Source organism: Ochotona princeps, chromosome 2, assembly GCF_030435755.1.
Source record: "Ochotona princeps isolate mOchPri1 chromosome 2, mOchPri1.hap1, whole genome shotgun sequence".
Classification (NCBI taxonomy): domain Eukaryota; kingdom Metazoa; phylum Chordata; class Mammalia; order Lagomorpha; family Ochotonidae; genus Ochotona; species Ochotona princeps.
Genome location: NC_080833.1, coordinates 44191914 through 44209768, shown reverse-complemented (window position 1 = coordinate 44209768; position 17855 = coordinate 44191914). Strand labels below are relative to the sequence as shown.

General features: G+C 44.5%; 1 protein-coding gene across 2 annotated transcripts in view; it reads left to right on the top strand.

Annotated features, from left to right (window-relative positions):
- The first annotated feature begins 2320 nt into the window (after positions 1–2320).
- The window catches only part of USP24 (ubiquitin specific peptidase 24), a 143644-nt gene continuing 128109 nt past the window's right edge, over positions 2321–17855 (top strand). The window contains exon 1 of one of the 2 annotated variants that reach the window (XM_058656156.1): positions 2321–2893. In XM_058656156.1, the coding sequence (XP_058512139.1) occupies positions 2579–2893 (315 nt within the window). In that variant the 5' untranslated portion in view covers positions 2321–2578. The remainder of the gene's footprint in view (positions 2894–17855) is intronic. The other variant, XM_058656161.1, reaches the window with a different exon arrangement.

Below are 17855 nucleotides of genomic sequence, written 5' to 3'. Positions count from 1 at the left end.
GAGAATAAGTTCCAAAAGGGCAGAAATTTTGCATGTCTTGCGCATCAATGTCTCCCTGTTCTTTAGAACAGACACTGGATCATTTAAAAATTAATTAATAGCAGAAACCCTTTCTATGTGTTTCCTTTATCTTAGCTCATCACATCTCACTTCTAGACCTTTGCTTGTCTAGAAGACAATATATATTTATGCTAAGTCCTTTTGACCTGTTCTGGATTTTACTGTAATAAAAATGTAAACATGTAAAGCATGAAGACTCATACCATCAGCCCCACCCATGCTTTAAATCCAGTTCTCATGTGCAAACAAAAAAGTGTGTGTGTGTGCTTACACTGCCTGCATTCTCACTTGACACTCTAGAATCTACTTCAGAAAACAGCCTCCCATTTTGAAGCCTTCTGCAGTTCCTCTCCGGTTTTATCAGGTGTTGTTTTCTCTGTTTCCTCTTGGCCAGCAGTTTCCTCCGTGGTGTTCTGCGCCCGACACTGCTGCTGAGTGTTTTCAAATGCCATTTGAATCTGTTGGCTCTCTCACACTTCCTGGGTTCATCTCAAACTTTAGTGGCATACAATTTTTTTTTCTTTGCTTACTTTCCCTGTATGAGTTCTTTCTCTTTCTAAGATTTATTTATTCTTTTGGAAAGGCAGATTTATAGAGAGATGGGGATACAGAGAGAATGATCTGCTTGTTGGTTGACTCCCCAAGTGGCCACAACAGCTGGAGTTCAGCCCATCTGAAGCCAGGAGCCAGGCGCTTCTCTCAAGTCTCCCACGTGGTTGCAGAGTCCCAAGACTTTGGGTCATCCTCTGCCATCTAAGCAAGGAGCTGGATGGGAAGTGGAGCAGCTGATACATGACTGGCACCCATATGGGATCCCAGGGCATGCAAGGGCAGAATCTAGCCACTAAGCCATTGCGCCAGGCCCAAGAGTCATTTCTTGATTTGGTCACTGAGTTAACTCTTCAAACAAACCAAGCTGGTATACTTTGCCATCCTGAGATTTTTGTCTGTTTTGTTCATAGTTCCATCAACATGGCCAAAGACAGTAGCTGGCTGCTGGCAGACAGTACACACAACACTCAGTACACAGGACACTCAGGCATGTACTTGATAATTGTTCTTCATGTGCCCAGGCTATTTAAAACTTCTTCAGTACCTGAAACTCGGCAACAGTAAAATTTTATTTCAGTATATACATTGAGACCCAATCCAATTACAGGCTTTCTTCTACAGCAGGATTTATATTTATTTCCACCTACTTGAAAGACAGAGAAAGAGAGAGAGAGATAGTGAGCCAGTGATAAAGGTAGAAACAGAAAACAAAGAAGGCCTTCAAGGAGGAAAGAAGACCAAAGGCGTGGGGGGGGGGGGTGAACACTGAGCCAAAGAAACGGGGATGGGTGAGTGGGTCCGCAGCGGGATTGGAATTGAGCTCTGTGTGTCTCCGTGTGAGTGTGGCTGAAAGAGGGGAATGCAGAGTGCGTGTACGAGGTTTCCCTATAGGGCACTGTAATTCGGCGTTCGGCTTGCGGGTGGGGAGAAGCATTTCCGAGGCTCAGGGGATTCCAGCCTCCGAGTCTAGCAGAGCACAAACATCCTCAGCGGTGGCAGGTGGTCCGCCAATGTCTGAAAGAAAATTGCAGCCAGGGCTGGGAATTCGTCCCTAAAGTATTAGGGTGATTTCCGAGAGAGGGCCTCGCAGAGGTCGGGGATTCTGAGGCGGTGAAGTTGAGTTCAGGTGGTCGCTGTGCCGGGCAGAGGCGTGAATGTCCGTGGGTGGCTTCGGGCGGCGCTGCGGGTGGATTCCGCGCTTTAGCCCGGCTGTCTCGGATGACAGTCACGGTGCAGGGAACTTCCTCTAGGATGGGATGGGGGAGGTAGAGGAGGCGTCTCCGGCCGCGCCAGCCAGGCCGGGGCAATCCCAAGGGGGCTCCGGCGTGGTTCGGCTGTGGGCGGGAGGGCGGCGGCGTCACGGCCGCTCTGCTCGGCCGGCTCTCGGCGGAGGTTCAGTACCGAGAGCCGGCTCCGCGAGCCTGCCCCTCCCGTCTCAGGGGAACCTGTTGCCGGAGAAATGGGCGGGCGGCAGCGCGGCGGCGGACCCTCCCTCGCCTCAGCTGGGGCTGCCCGGCAGCCCTTTCACCCTAGCACGCTCACGGCGGGGCCCCGCCTTCCGCTTCTTCAGTGGAGGAATTAAAAAAATAGCCAAAACAACAAAACAGTCGCCGCCTCTTCGCAGGGAGACAGGAGCCCGGTCGCGGCACGTGCCGCTTCCGGGAGCTGAGGCGCGGCCCCGCGGCCCCGGGAGGAGGAGGAGGAGGAGGAGGCCAACATGGCGGCGCGCAGGGCTGGGCCGCGCCGCCGCCGCGCCTGAGCGCCCCACCACCCCACCTCGGCTCGCGGCGCCCACACCCGCACCCAACCTGGCCCGGCGGCTGCGGAGCTCGCGGGGCAGGAGCGCAGGAGCCCGCCCAGGCGCGGAGACCGCACGGAGGTAGCGCCGCGCCGCCAGCCAGGCCCCGAGAGCCGCAGCGCAGCCGCTCGCCGGCCGGGTAGCCGGCACGGCCCGGAGGCCCGAGCCATGGAATCGGAGGAGGAGCAGCACATGACCACGCTGCTGTGCATGGGCTTCTCGGACCCCGCCACCATCCGCAAGGCCCTGCGTCTGGCCAAGAACGACATTAACGAGGCCGTGGCGCTGCTCACCAACGAGAGGCCCGGCCTCGACTACGGCGGCTACGAGCCCATGGACAGCGGCGGCGGCCCCAGCCCGGGCGGGGGCCCCCGGGGCGACGGAGGCGGCGACGGTGGCGGCGTTCCCTCCCGCGGCGGGAGCACCGGCGGCGGGGGCGGTTTCGACCCCCCGCCCGCCTACCACGAGGTAGTGGACTCGGAGGTGAGGAGAGGCAACCCCCTGGTTCTTGTGTGTGCGTGTGGGGGGGCGAGGCCGCCAGGCCGCCGCGAGTGGGTTGGGGACACACCCCACTGGGCTGGCAGCCGGAGCGTATTCGGCCGTGGCTGGAATCGGGGTGGAGGGCACTGAGAGCGAGAGTGGAACACCCAGCTCCCGCCGAGGAGAGAGGTCACTTGGCCTAGGGTCACGTGGGGGCGTGGGGGCCCGTAGGGGAGGGGTCTGAGTGGGAGTTGGAGCTCTGCGGGAAGGGGTGGAGAGGGGCTTTTCTAGGGTTTAGGCAGAACTCGCGGAAGTAGCGGGTCGGGGTTGGGGATGGGGAGGCGGGTCCGGGGCTAACCTCGGAGGTAGGGGACTGCAGGCGTGGAAGCTGGGAGCCACCAAGTGAGGAAGAACGTGTGTGTCTGGGGTCAGAAATAGGGAACTGGCGGAATAAGCTGGGACGCACATTTCGTGGAACCGGATTTCTGTGAAGGACTGTGAGAAGCACCAGGTTCGGGATCAGAGAAAAAGTGGGATGGGCTCGCGAGAGTAGTGGGGTCACGGATTGCTGTTGGTGTTGGATTTTAGCCGCGGGTTAGAGAAGAGAGGGCACGTTGGGCAGGGTCTAACCTGAGGAAGGACTGATAGGGCCTGGAATTGATAGAAGGTGGGGGAGGGAACTCGAATAACGTAGGCCAGGGTTGGGTGTGGGGCGAGTTCTTCTGTAAAGCCAGGTATCCGAGCAATGGGGCTTGGCCGGAGAGGGTGGAGCTACGAGATGTGCTGGGGGAGGGGGCGACTGGAATTGGTGGATGAAGTTGGGAGCAAACCTGGTTGGGTCTGGTGGGGTATGTGCCAGATAATTAGGTCAGAAATGAGGGATCCTTATGATCCATACTGGGGGTGGTGGGGGATGGGGATACGCACAGGAGAGGGGCCATGGGTAGTAAATGGATGCTGGGGATAGAGCCCTCCAGACTCATGGCCTGGGTCAGAGATCTGACATGTAAGTGGAGACAAACTAGTCCCCTTGAAGTTGGGGTTACGGAGCAAGGGACATGGTGAGAGAGGTGACAGTTTCATTGCAGTAAGAAAGAAAAGTTGGGCCATAAGCCACTGGCTTGTGGACAGTTACTTTGCAGAGAAATGGCAGCTGAGGGCAGGGCTGGTGGTGGGATCTATCAGGGAGTGGGCTTCTGCAGAGGAGTTTGGCCTGACTTCAGAAAAGAGTGGGTCTCAAATTAGTCTGTATTTTTAGATAGAGGCAATCATTTGGACAACTTTTTTTAAATTTTAATTTGGACAATTCTTAAAGAAGCTTGAGCTTTCTGAGCGTTTTGCCAGAGGAATGACAAATGCTTTATTGCAACAGTTACTGGGGCTGAAGTAGCTTGGGAAAGAAGGTGGCACTTGGTACTTCCACAAAAGAAAGAAAAATAGGTGTGCACACAAGATTTCTCTGATGCAGACTTTCACACACGTGGTAGCTTATCCACTGTCGCCGTGTCATCTGCTTGGGGGTGGGAGTGAAAATCCTTACTGTTCCTTGTTTGGGAATTAAGAAGAATTCCTATGTAACTAAGTACCCATCCTGCACCGGCTTCAGGAAATGGGTTGCACATCCTGTCACATCTCACCTAGATCCTTCTAGTTGGGCCCCCATTTGCAGTGAGGAGAGAAGCCACTGCTTGTTCTGCAGGTGTTGGCAGAACTCTTCAGAGCTCAGGAAATCTATTATGTGAGACATTTTGTTCTTTGGTTACACTTTTTAATTTCCTGGGATTGAGGAATCAAACTGTGATAGCAGTTAACTGCCTGTACATTAAGTCTGAAGGGTTGAGAGGGGGCTTGGTTTCCTGTGGATTGCTGCCTGAGGAGTTTGCTTTTCAAGTGAAATGCAGACTTTTGGAAGGATTTGGGGAATAGTGTTTTGCTTCCCCCTCACCTGTGGATTGGGCCTCAGGGTAGTTCTGGAGCACTGCTAATAGACGAAATAAGCCTGAACAAGTGCAGGCCAGCCCTCGGCTGGTTGAGGGAGCCTGCTAAGAACGCTCAACTCAAGGTTTGCCTGTGTTTGTAAAAATCTTCATGCTTGCCACCTGTGTAACTTGTTGGCCATCCTTGTTGTAAACAGTGGGAAGCTGAGGCTTTTGATCCTGAGGAATGGTTAAAGGTCCTGAAGTTGAGTGTCGGCAGAATGTTAGGGCCTGTTAGGCACTTCAAACTGCTTCATTTGACCCTGAGTGAGATAGATGATAGTGTCACCATTTTAGGGAAACTGGTTGGCAGAGCCTGCATTTGAACCGGTTCTTTGTGACTTTGAAAGCCAGTGTACCTTTTACTCACTAGACCCCTCTTCAGAACTGAACTCATTCCGTTGCAATATAGATTGCAGAAAAGTAAAAAGGACCAAGAGACACATTTGGAGGCTGCTGTGAAAGTCTTAGAATGATGTGGTGAGCAGTAACTCTGGGCTTGAGGAAGCATTTAAAAGGGACAAGATTGGTTAAGGAATAGTTTAGGAATTAGTGATTAGTTCGGTGCCCCGTTTTACAAATGCAGCCATTCAGGCTCCAGAGGGGAAGTGACTTGTCCCCTGGGCTGGTTCAAGGCTGAGGTGGAGATGGGCCTCCCGGCAGCTGCCTAAGGTCACAGTTGTTTCTCCCCACCAGTCATCTCCTTTTCTAAGGAAGAAGGATCATGCCTTGTTAAAGAGGACTAAACACAGTGAAAGGCTGGTGCAAAATGTCGGTTATTGTGTAATGACCTTTTTTATTTAAGCTGAGTGAAATTACTTGATGCAGAGAACATTTCTATTTCAGTGTCCCCTGAGAAGTGTGTAGCAATACACGAGATAAAAATCTATTGGTTAATAAATTGATTAAAGAAGAGAGAATGATTCCGTTGACTTTATATCTGTAATTGGGGACAGCAATGATTCTGTCATTCTGTAAACTGTGCCTGCTTCTGGGCCCTGCGGCAGGCGGTAGACTGGTGAGGGAACATGCCATTTACATAGCCCAAGGCTCTCATTTGACACTGACTGACTTCTCAAGGTCATGTAACAAGTTAGAGAAAATTAGTTGAGTAATTTGGGACCTTGCTATAATTAGCATTATGGCTTGAAAATTAAAATTTGCCAGCTAAAATCAGTTAACTTCTGGTTGAGTGGAAGCTAGGAGAATGCAGACAGAAAAAAACCCAGATGTCTAGCAAAATGCAACTGTACAGGCAACCACTTTCAAGTGTTGCTTTGTAGGAAATTTGCATTGTGGGTCTTGCTCTTGTTGCTGGATGTAGGTGTCTGTGTAGAGCTTGCTCTCTCTCCTGTGTTTAGAGGGGACTTTGTGTTAGCCCTTCAGAGTTTGGTTTTAACGCATTGTTCAGTGTATCAACACAGCTGACCTCTAAGTGCTGGCCCCTGGTTCTGCACTCCTTAGAGGCTGGGGAGTTGCAGTGCTTGTGATCCTGTCCTGGAGGTGACTAGAAATCTGATCCAGGTATCCTGGGCATCTCACGAGACAAAACAACTGTGACATGCATCTCAGCCACCACTTAGTCAACCTGTGTCTTTAGAGAATACTAGGAGGAATTTTTTTGCAAGGCGATGTTAACTGGGGAAGTACCTTTCTTAGCTCTTCTGTTAGTATTCCCAAAAGTGACATTTAATACTACAGTCTGACAGTGTGAATTCCTTGTTTTGTTCTTATTTTGATATGGACAGTCCTGGAGGTATTTTGTTGGCAACGTGTGCAAGATTTCATTGCAAGTTACAGTCTTCTAAATTTATCCTGCTATATTCTATCTAAATCACATAAAAATAACTTTAATTTGTTATTCTTACTCTATTTCTGTCTTTTTTTTTACCTAAGTACTAGGTGAAAAAGAATGAAAGCTATAATACCACAAATATATGTACTAAAGCTTAAAAGTCCGTGTTCTTTTCTTTCCTATAATAGTCCTAAATGCATAAATATTTAAGTTGAACATTTCAAAATACCCTTATAAAGTTAAACCTTTGAAAAAGTGTATGGTTAATATTAAATAAGTAAATTTTGTTAACTGTCAGTTATTTGTATACATGATCCATAGTTTGTGGTTTGCTCTGATTTGGTGTATCACACTAAAAAAATTTTCATGAAGGCTTTATTGTAAAAAATTAAGATAATTCCCTGAATCAGTTGAAAGAAGATGAAGTAAAAACAGAGAACAGGCAGGACAGAACAGCGTAGCCAAGGCTCAGTGATGTGAATTTCTTTATGATCAATATGTTTTTATCTTTGGAAAGTGAGGTTTGTGAGTTCATCTGACAGTTGGATTCTCAGCTTTTAATTACCGCTCATGGTGCACTTGTAGAATGAATGTAATTTGGCATGAAGGAAACATCTTTCATGTGTCTCTCTGTGGTTTTAGTATAATCACAATAGATTGTGACAATTTTGTACAACATAATATTGTGTTAGCTTAAAGTTCAAAACCAGTTTCAATATTGGAAAGTAAACATAGCAATGTTTTAACAGTTTGAAGAAGTTTCAACTTTAATAGAAAAGCACAGCAACCATATATTTACATTTTTTATGCTTTTTGTCCATGTATCAAATAACATTTAAAGCTGATACTCAAGGTAAGAAATTCTTACATTTAGTAAGGAAGCCTTAACAGCTCTGTGGTAGAATCTTTTAAATCTGAAGTTCAGTTTTCCAGGAGATTTTTCATATTTGGAACACCAGAGAGAAGTAAACACATAAATATGTAGAATCACATCACTTCAAAACACCCACATTATTTTAAAGCTCATGCAGTTCACACAACTCAAATAGGTTTTCTTTTTTTTTAGTTCCTCATGATCAAGTTTCCTTCTTGTTATTCTTTTTATTTTATTTATTAATTTTTTTTATTCATTGATTACATTGTATTATGTGATACAGTTTCATTGGAACTGGGAATCACCCCTCCCCTCTCAAATAGGTTTTCATATCAGGTTTCCTATAAATGTAGAGAGGTTTAGTCCCGACCTGAGGTGCTGGTGGCGAGCCTGGTAGACAGTCCTGGGAAGTGACACAAGTAGCCCCGTGGAAGTGGAGGAGACTGCACAAGTGGAAAAGCCGACTCAGGACTGTTGCAGTCTACACTGGGCGACTCACGGCCACTGAAGCTGCACTGAGGCCCACGGAGGGATGCCCAGCTCTAAGATCTCAGTGGGGCGGGGAAGGGGAAGCACATTTTAGTGAACCAGCACGTGGAAGAGTTCTCTCTCTCCCTCTCTGTCACTCTACCTCTCAATTACATAAACAAAACTTTTAAGTTACGCTTTATTTTCGAAAGAGTGCATATAATTTTCTTCTCATCTTCCCTGTAAGGGAGTTTGGGTCTTTTTTAAAAGCTTCCACTTCTCATTTTTATTATTTTCATAGGAATTTTACTGTTTAATATTGTCACATTTTCTGGTCACAACTGATTTTTTTTTTTTTTATTAGCTTGGTAGTTGGTGACTTTTTTTTGTTGTTGTTGTTAATCTGGTAGTGTGTTTCTCCATCCAGTATTGAGAAACACGAGGCCTGCCACTGGTAGGTTACATTTGTGCATATGTAAGGCATGTAGAATCTACTTGTTTTAGAGATGATTATCTCACACTGGTTAATGGACTGTGTAACTGTAGATTTGATGTATGTTTAATTGTTCCGAAGAAAAGAACTAACACAAGTTGAAAATGCTTCAGCCATGATGCTGGGGTGTAAGGGTCTCTTTCTGAGTTAAAGATCTGTTTGTCTTCTTAGAGATAAGCAGCTTCTTAGGCTCTCGGCAAGCCTACCCACTTCTAAAGATAAGCTTCTTTGTTCTAGTACCAGTGGCTTTCCTGTAGTATCTAGCCAGTTACTTGTATTGTGAAATTTGATTGTTACTAATATCCTCTCACTCAAGTCTAAAACATGCTTTTTTTTCCCTAAGAGATGTATTTATTTGATAGGCAGACTGACACAGATCTGCCATCTGTTAGTTTAATCTCTAAATGGCAGCAATAATGAGTGTGAAGCCAGACACCAGGAGACTCCATCCAGGCCACCCACTGCGTGGTGGGGTCTCTAGTACTTGAGTTATCATCCAGGGATGTTAAGGTAGAGCTGGCTTGGAGGTGGAATAGCTGGGACCTGAACCTGTACTTTGATATGGGATGCTGGGCTCCTGAATAGCCGCTTAATCTGCTAATGTCTTGATGTTCACCCCACTGCTTACACGTTCCTTATCAGCAAGTTTTCAGAACTGGTTTATGAAGTGAAAGTTTTTTTTCAGAAAGACTTCAGCAGAATTCTGTTGCCAAGACTTTTCCATTTCTGCTTAATGTGCTTTTAGAGACCAACTTTTCATAAACACATCAATATTTCACTTCATTTCCATTTCTCACTCTGTATTGTCAATTTTGTTTAAAAATTGAATTGCTTTTTGTAATGTTTCGTTAGCAATTTAAAATGTAGTTTAGATCCTAGAAAACAGGAAGGCATTCCACAAAGAATGATAATAGCATCTGTTGAATTAGAGATTCTAGATTCTACTCTTCCTTTAGTGAATAACGTGCCATTTCTATTGAGAAGTATGTTTCCTACCCATCTTCCGGTCCTCTCTGTTGCTGCTCTGGTTTGTTCACAGCCCTTTAGCTGTTTCTCTGCCACTTGCTCTGGCACCAGAATGACCTAAACTCATTGTCTTGGGGTTTGATAGTTCCTCATGTCCTGGAGGTGCTATTGAAGCCCTTGTCTTGGAGGCCTCCAGACTTACCTGATTGACCTCCCTTCTGGTTGCGCAGCTTAGGTGCCGTCTTACCACACTCACTCACTCCCTGCAGCATCTCATCTGCCCACCAAACACTCATTCCTCAGCCGAGGTTAGCCCAAATTTCACTTCTTGTTGTGCTTGTCTCACACCACTGCATCTTTCCACTGCATTTTTCACATGCACCATCTGAAGCAGTGATGGCATTTCAGTTGTACAGTGATATGCTAACATCTGTGTACCTGTCTTCCATTGGGCTTGAGGAATGAAATACTCCTTTTGTCTTAGCATAGCAGTTGAAGTAAGTGCCAGGCTGGAATGCCTGTATTCCATACCAGTGAGAGTGCCTGGGTTTGATTCTGGCTCTGCTCCTGATTCCAGCTTGTTTTGCTGCTGTACATCATGGGAGGTAGCAAGTGATGACAAAAGGATTTGGGTTGCTGCCACCCCACATGGGAGACCTGGCTTGAACTCCCTGATCCTGGCTGCAGACTGACCCAGCCTCACTTCTTGCAGGCCTTTGATGAGTGAGCCATCTGATACAAACTATCTCTTTGCATATTAAATAAATAAGAATACTCATCTAGCAAAAATTATCTAACCAGTGAGGGGTTTTTTTGTGTGTATTTTTTTTTATTGGATAGAGAAAGATGCCCTAATGGATGGATGGACAGAAAATCTGAACAGACATTTAAATTAAAAATGAAATGATATTCGAAGTGTTAAGCTGGGAATTTTAAATATTGTATGTTTCTGTTGCTTGCCAGCCATGTTGTTTTTAAGTTTGCCTTTCTGAGCCTCTCTTTTCCCTGTCATAAAATAGACATCTTAGACTGCAACTGTGCATTCATCGGCTCCTGGGAGAGAAGATCTGTGGGGCCTCTCCAAAATGTCAATATACACAATGCTCAAAATAAGCTGGTATCACATTTATATTTTTTCTAAACTTATATAAAGATCAAAATAAATAATGAAATCATGTCTGGCCATTAACAGAGTAATGTATATTCTTAGGAAAATCTTGCGTAGTCTTAAAAATCATTTGAAAACTTTGCCATTGAGAAAAATTGAATTTTAAGGAGATAGAATTTGTTGTTTATCTAACAATTCATTGGGAATTTTTTGTTTTGTTTTAAGCTACACCTCATATTTTGTTCTCCAGTTGTTTCTAACTGTAAGGAGAGTCCAGAGATGCTGCTCAGGAGGACTTTGACTGTGGGGGCACAGGGGAAGTTGGGGCCAGCTTCTGCCTGGGCACCTGTCCTGCCCTCTCTTCCTCCCTCACCCCCCTCCCCTGCCTCCCATCAGTGCTGCTCCATTTTCTCCTGTGTTTGGCCTGTGAACTTTTTAGAACATTGGTAGATGTGACCCCCAGGGTATTTTCATAGAGCTTCAGTTTAGCCTGCCAGTTGACTGTATTTTGAAAAGAGCTGTCTTAGAACCCTCTTCTGAGAAATGGAACAGAGCATAGCTGTGTGCTTGTGCTGCAGGGCCTTCGCTTGCTCCGTGTGCCTCGGTGGCCTGCAGCAGTGATAGCTGTTGGTTGTTGGCAGCAGGCGGGCATAGCCTCATTTGTTACTAACCAGGAGGAGTCCATGCTCATTTGACTCTTGTCTTCTGTGTACTTAAGTGAACTCTGTTGTGTCTCTGTATGTTTTTTTAAGAGGGTGGGAATGCTCATTCTGTTTTTATTAAATGGAAAATAATTTATAAGCTCTCAATTAAAACTCTCAATTTATACTTGATCATGGTATAGAACAAATTGCAATAGTTGCATACAATATTAAATGGCTTGGGATGCCAACATTGAAAATTTTGAACATTGCTCGATTCTGATTCAGGTCACTCCCTGCTTCTGTGGGAAGGCAGCAGGTTATGACCATCTATAGAGTGACCATCTATAGAGTGGATTATCAAATGGAAGATTTCTTTCTGTCTCCCGCCTATCTTTTGCTGTGTTTTGCCTTTCAGATAAAGAAATCATTTTTCAAAATTCCAATAAATAAAAACATGCTGTCCTGAATATGTCAGAGGAACAAACTAGCTGATATATAGAACATGTAACAAACTAGTAGTCCTGGGCCTAGTGGCATGGCCTAGCGGCTAAAAGTTCTCACCTTGAACGCGTCGGGATGCCATATGGGCGCCGGTTCTATTCCCGGCAGCTCTACTTCCCATCCAGCTCCCTGCTTGTGGTCTGGGAAAGCAGTTGATGATGGCCCAAAGCCTTGGGACCCTGCACCCGTGTGGGAGACCTGGAAGAAGTTCCTGGCTCCTGGTTTCAGATCGGCACAGTACCGGCCGTTGGGGCCACTTGGGGAGTGAATCATCAGACAGAAGATCTTCCTCTCTGTCTCTCCTCCTCTCTGTATATCTGACTTTGTAATAAAATAAATAAATCTTTAAAAAAAAAAACTAGCAGTTCTTTAATTGAGATCTTACTGTGTACTAGGCCCTAAGCAGAGTATCAAGAATAAGTGCAGGGATGAGCGAACATTTAATAATGATGTAAACGGTAGTAACTAAATGAAAATCTGTCTGGGATTAATAACATTAGGAATCTTTGATTTATTGTTTTTTGGTTCTTTTTTTTTTCTTTTTTATGCGTGGCTTTTTTTTTTTTTTTTTAATCTGTAACCTTTCCTTTACAGACTAAAACAAGATTTGTTTCTGAGCCAGATTTGTTTCTTGGGTGTTGGTTGGGGCTGAGGATGTTGGCTATAGGCTCGCTGGCAGTCAGGAAGGGATTCTGCCTGTTGCCTCCCCAGAGTTGTTTCTTGCTTCCTGTATTGTCTGTCTGTAAATCTGCCTTTTCAATAAAAATAAATTTTAAAAAATACAGAAAGTTTATGAGGAAGGATATATTACAGATGACCTACAGTTAAAGACTTCCTTGTGTCAGAGAGACAGGGGCCCATAACTGCTAGGCTGGACCACAGGCGGAAGCATTTGGTATCACTCCTGAATGTTTTTTTCTTTGGCTCATATGGAAAAATACTGCACATAGGAAAGAACAAGGTGGCTGCTAAAAGAAGCAGACCCTTGGTTTGCGTTCAGTAGGACTGATGGCTAGTCTGTTTCTTTAGCTTTATTACATGCCTTAGGAAAGCTCTGCTTGAATAAAGAGAGGATTATTGTAGGTTGTCATTCCTAGAAAAGAAAGACAAGCTGTACTGCAGGATCATTAAAATAGGAAACTGATTTTTTGGTGGTGTTTTTAGATTGTTACTTTTGTTTCATTTTTCTCTATGGTAATGATGAGTGATGTTACTGCTAATCCAAGTGAGTTTATTTTACAGTGAAGCTGTTATGCAGCGTCGCTTGCCATGTGTCCCCATCTTCTTTTCTCACACAAGAAAGGTATGTGGAGGGACAGTTGCAGTAGTTTGGTGACTGTTCCCATTTGCTCAGCATTGAAAAATGTCTGTTGAATGTCTCCTGCTCTCCTGTGGCCTCAGGGGCATAAGGGGCAGCCTCTGCTTTCAAGGAGTTCCTGGCTTGGCAGTGGTTCTGAGGGGCAGGCCAGCATGGCCAGCACTGGAGTGGACACTGGGCTGCTTTGTAAGAATAGCGTGTCCACATAAGGACTCCTCTCTCCCAGGAGATTCTTAATGGAGTGGGACTAGCGAGTCAGAATGCTTAGCAATGTTAGAAAATGGTCAATTGCAAACCAAAGTGAGTATAACTTGATTTGTTTTCTAGTTGTATTTTTCCCCAAGTTGAACAGGAACAATAAAATGCTGACTTGGCTGCCCTTGACCTTGATTCAACATTTGCATTCATTCTGTCAGGCTTGGTGTATTGCTCTGACTCTTACACCATTTTTTCCTGAACCTTTCTAGAAAAGATACAAACATCTTGACACTTCTGAACACTTCAGTAAGGACAAAACTGGAATGTCATTACCTCATCAAGGAAATTTAACATTAAAACAATAATGATATCTATTAGTTAGCTCATATTTGGGTTTTTCCCAGTTGTAATAACAATGTTTATTGTGAGCTCTTTAAAAGAAAAAAATAGAATTCTAGATTGAGTCTAAGATTGCACATTACTTTCGGCTATCATGTTCCCTTAATCTAGATTCTAGGGAGTCTTTTGATATTGACATTTTTGAAAAGTTTAACTCAATTCCCACTGCATTTTGAAAGACTATAATTGAGTTACTTTAAATACATGAGAAATTTTATTCCCTATTAAAGTAGTAAAAGGAAAACTGAACAAAAATATTAACTTCTTTCCTTACATAATTTGTTCCACTTAGTGAATCTGCATTTATGTATGTTTAATTTGAAAACTTTCACAGAATCAGCATTTTTAGATCTGGAAGGGATCTTAAGTCTGTCAGTAAGCATTTTGATTTTGTACATGAACTTGAGGAGTAGAGACAATCAGCTTCCCTCAGGGAGCGGTGATGGGGGATTATTTTTCCAACTGGGACAGCGTCTAGAGATGTTTCTGGTTGTTATAACTAGAGCTGCTGGCACCTGGTGAGTAGAGCCCAGAGCTGCTGCTAACATTCTACAATGTTCTGAGCAGTGTCCAGTGGAGAGTGAGTTAGCCTAAAAATGCTGATGTTAGCAAATCCTGGTCTAAAGTCACACAGCTAATTGTGGTGCAACTTAACCATGTTTCTGGGCTCTCAGTTCTGTGTTCTTTCTACACGCAAACGGTGCAGTGCCTTGCTTTCTTTCCCTTTTCTTTCTCTTCCACCTCACCCTCCATTTCCTTACTTGAGACATTTTTGCTAAGCCTGACGAATTGTTTCATGGCTATAAGGATTAAGGGAAATTAGAACATACTGCTTTGCTCCTGTAAGTAGAAAATTATGTAGGATAACCTTTTGAGTGCTGCTCAGGAAGCCATAATAGCATATTGCTTTTGTTTATGTGAGGTTTATGTTCACAGAGCATTTTCAGTTACACTCTCTTATTACTCACAAGATCCTTTGTAGTTGTAAGCAAAGCAAGTGGTTTTCTCCTCTCACAAGTGAAAAGATGAAGGTTCATGCGAAGTAACGTGCCATCTGGTTGTGGTCAGGTAGGTATTAGAATTACTTAGAGATAGATTTCAGTTGAACTTTTATCTGCAAACATGAAACAGGCAATCAAAGTATTCTACACACCTGGCAGCTAGACATGTTTCAGCAGAAGTAGGGTATTGCTGAGGCTATTGTAGAATGATACCTGTTCAGACATTGAAAGAAGAATAGAGAATGTGATACAGCTCCTCTCATTGAAAACACCATGTAATAGGGGAGCCAAAACTTGTAAGTAGATGGAATTTAATTCAACTCAGTATTAGTTGTTATGGAAAGAGAAGAAAGGGCTTTAAATATACTGTAGTCATGCATGACTCCATGTAAAATGTGTGCCTCAGATCCCTTCCCCTGCTGTTTGATTTAATAACTATTTGTCAGCTACATAACTAAATTCACCGCCTGTGTATCACGCCTACCTTGTATCCGGAAGTGTTGTGATGATGCAGCAAACAAAAACTTAACTGTGGTGGAGCTGATTTTCTAGTGAGAATAGACAACAAGCAGCACTGGTGAAATGTAAAATGTCGGGTCATTAGGAATAGCATGGGGAAACATGAAGCAGGAGAGGAGAGAGAGCATGCTAGACTGTGGCTGGTGGCAGGTGAGTGTGACAGGGGCTTCTTTTTCATGAAATTATTCAGGAAAGGTCATATTTGGACAAAGACTAAGAGCAAAGTGCATGGGTAACTGAGGGAAGAATGTTCCAAGTCAGAGATTGGCAGACTTTCTGAAAGGGCCATATAGTATTTCAGGCTCAGCAAGCTATACGGTTTCTGTTTCAGGTCCTCAACTCTGTTGTTAGAGTGTGAAAGTAGCCATAAACTATACATGAAATTGAACAGGGCTGAGTGCCAATGACTTTGTTCATGGAAACAGGCAGTGCCCTGCACATTATTAATTCTTGCTTTAAATGGAAGGAATACCTCCTGTAGACTCAAGTAGGAGTAGGGGTGGTGCTGATAGGGGGTGGCATGTCTTGAGATGTAGCAAAGAGGCCAGTATGATTAGAATTTAGTGAAGGAGACGTCATCTCCTCTTCACAGTCTTGTAGGCCCCAGTTAGGATAACTTGATAGAATGAGGGAGGAAGTCATTGAGTGTTTTGAACAAGAAGATGACTTGATGTGGTCAGAGAGATCAGAAGTTATTTCTGGGACGTGGTTATTTAAGATACCTGCTAGGTATCCTATTGGAATTGCCAAAGGGGACTTGCCCCAGGGTGGCCCAGCAGTCAGGATGCCATGTGCTGGATCCAAGTACCTGTCTCTGGCTTCTGGCAGCTGCTTTCTTCTGGTGCATACCCTGGAAGGCAGATGAGGTACTTGGATCTTTGCCGACCACATGGGAGATTTTGATTGAGTTCTAGGTTCCCAGCTTGGTCTAGTTCAGTCATGGTCATTGACAGTTTTTTTTTTTAAAGATTTATTTATTTGAAAGGCAGAGTTGCAGAGAAAGAGATAGATCTGCCATCTGCTGGTTCATTCCCTAAATGGCCACAGTGTCTGGGGCTGGGCCCGGCTGCAGCCAGGAGCCCAGAGCTTCTTATGGGTCTCCCACATGAGTGCAGGGGTCTAAGCACTTGGATCATCTTCTGCTTCCCAGGCACAATAGCAGGGAAATGGAGCAACCACGGCACAAACCAGCACCCGTATAGATGCCAGTGTTAACAGCTGATGGCTTTATTTGCTATGCCAAAGTGCTGACCCCATCCACAAACTTTTTGAAGCCTTCTTATATCAGATGTACCTGAAGCAAAAGTGAGTTTCATGTTTAGACTTGTGTTCCCTAGCCAAGATTATCTCATAACATACTTACAAATGTTTCAAAATCTGACAGAGTAGAAATCCAGAGCAGTTCTGGTTCCAAGAATTTTGCAAGTATATACTCAGCCTGAATTTAATTTGATTGGAGATTAAGGGGGAAAGTCTACAAATGGTCCTGGGTAGTGTGATAATTAAAATAAGGTTGAAAAACAATGCATTAGATTCAAATCAGGTCACTGTAAAGGAGGAGGTGAAGTCTAGGCTTAGGTGCTGTGGTATCTGACAATAGGTGGGGAGGAAGAACCAGCAAAGGAGACTAAAGAGTGGCCAGTGGGTGAGAGGAGTCACGGTCAGCTGTGGTCAAGTTTGCTGAAGGGCTTGTAGCAATGGGACTGGGAACTAAGTGTGTACAAAGGATATGAGGTGGTAGAGAAGTTAGACACCTGCTCAGGTCTGAGTTTCAATGTCATGTCATTTATTGGATCGTCTTGAGCCCGATTCAGGTCTGTCTCCCCTTTTCTAAAGTGAGAGAAAAAAAATACCAAGCATAAAATTGCCATCTTGTTCTGAGTGCACAGTCTATAGTATTCAGTGTATTTACATAGTTAGGCAACATATCTTTTGAAAGGCAGTTACAAAGAGTGGGATACAGACCGAGAATCTTATATCACTGCTTTTACTTTTGAAGTGTCCATAACATCTAGCTGGGTATGGGCCAGAATCAAATCAAGGAGCCAGGAACTATACATCCAGGTCTCCCACATGGGTGCAAGGGCCAAGGACTTACTGTCTCCAGCTATTTTCTCATGAGCATTAACAGGGAGTTAGAATGGAAGTGGAGCAGCTGGGACTTGAACCACCATCCACATGGGATGCCAGTGTCACAGGCTGCAACTTTACAATACTGGCCCCCAAATGATTCATCTTGCAAATCTAAAGCTCTATCCCCATTAAAACAACTCTCCTTCTCCCCCTCCCCCAGCCCTGGCACCCATCTTTCTACTTTCTGTAAGTTTGATTACTTCAAAAACCCCATTAAATGGAATCATATGAGTACGCATGGATTTTGAAACTTTTTGCACCACAATAAACTTGGATTTTAATTGTATTTTCCACAAACTTTTTAAAGTGCCATCATAATGTGTTTATTATGACTGGCTTATTTGATTTAGCATAGTATTGTTTGTATTGTAGAATGCAATAGGATTTCCTTCCTTTTTAAGGGTGAATGGGTTTTCTCATGTAATTCCATAGTGCTCTGTCAGAATATGTTCCTTTTAAGTAATTGTGATTTCTTACTACCATTTTTTTTTTTTTGGCAGATAAACAGGGTATTTCCAAACTTCAAGAGCGGAATCTATTTGTCTTACTAATTGAAATATTCACAATCTTTG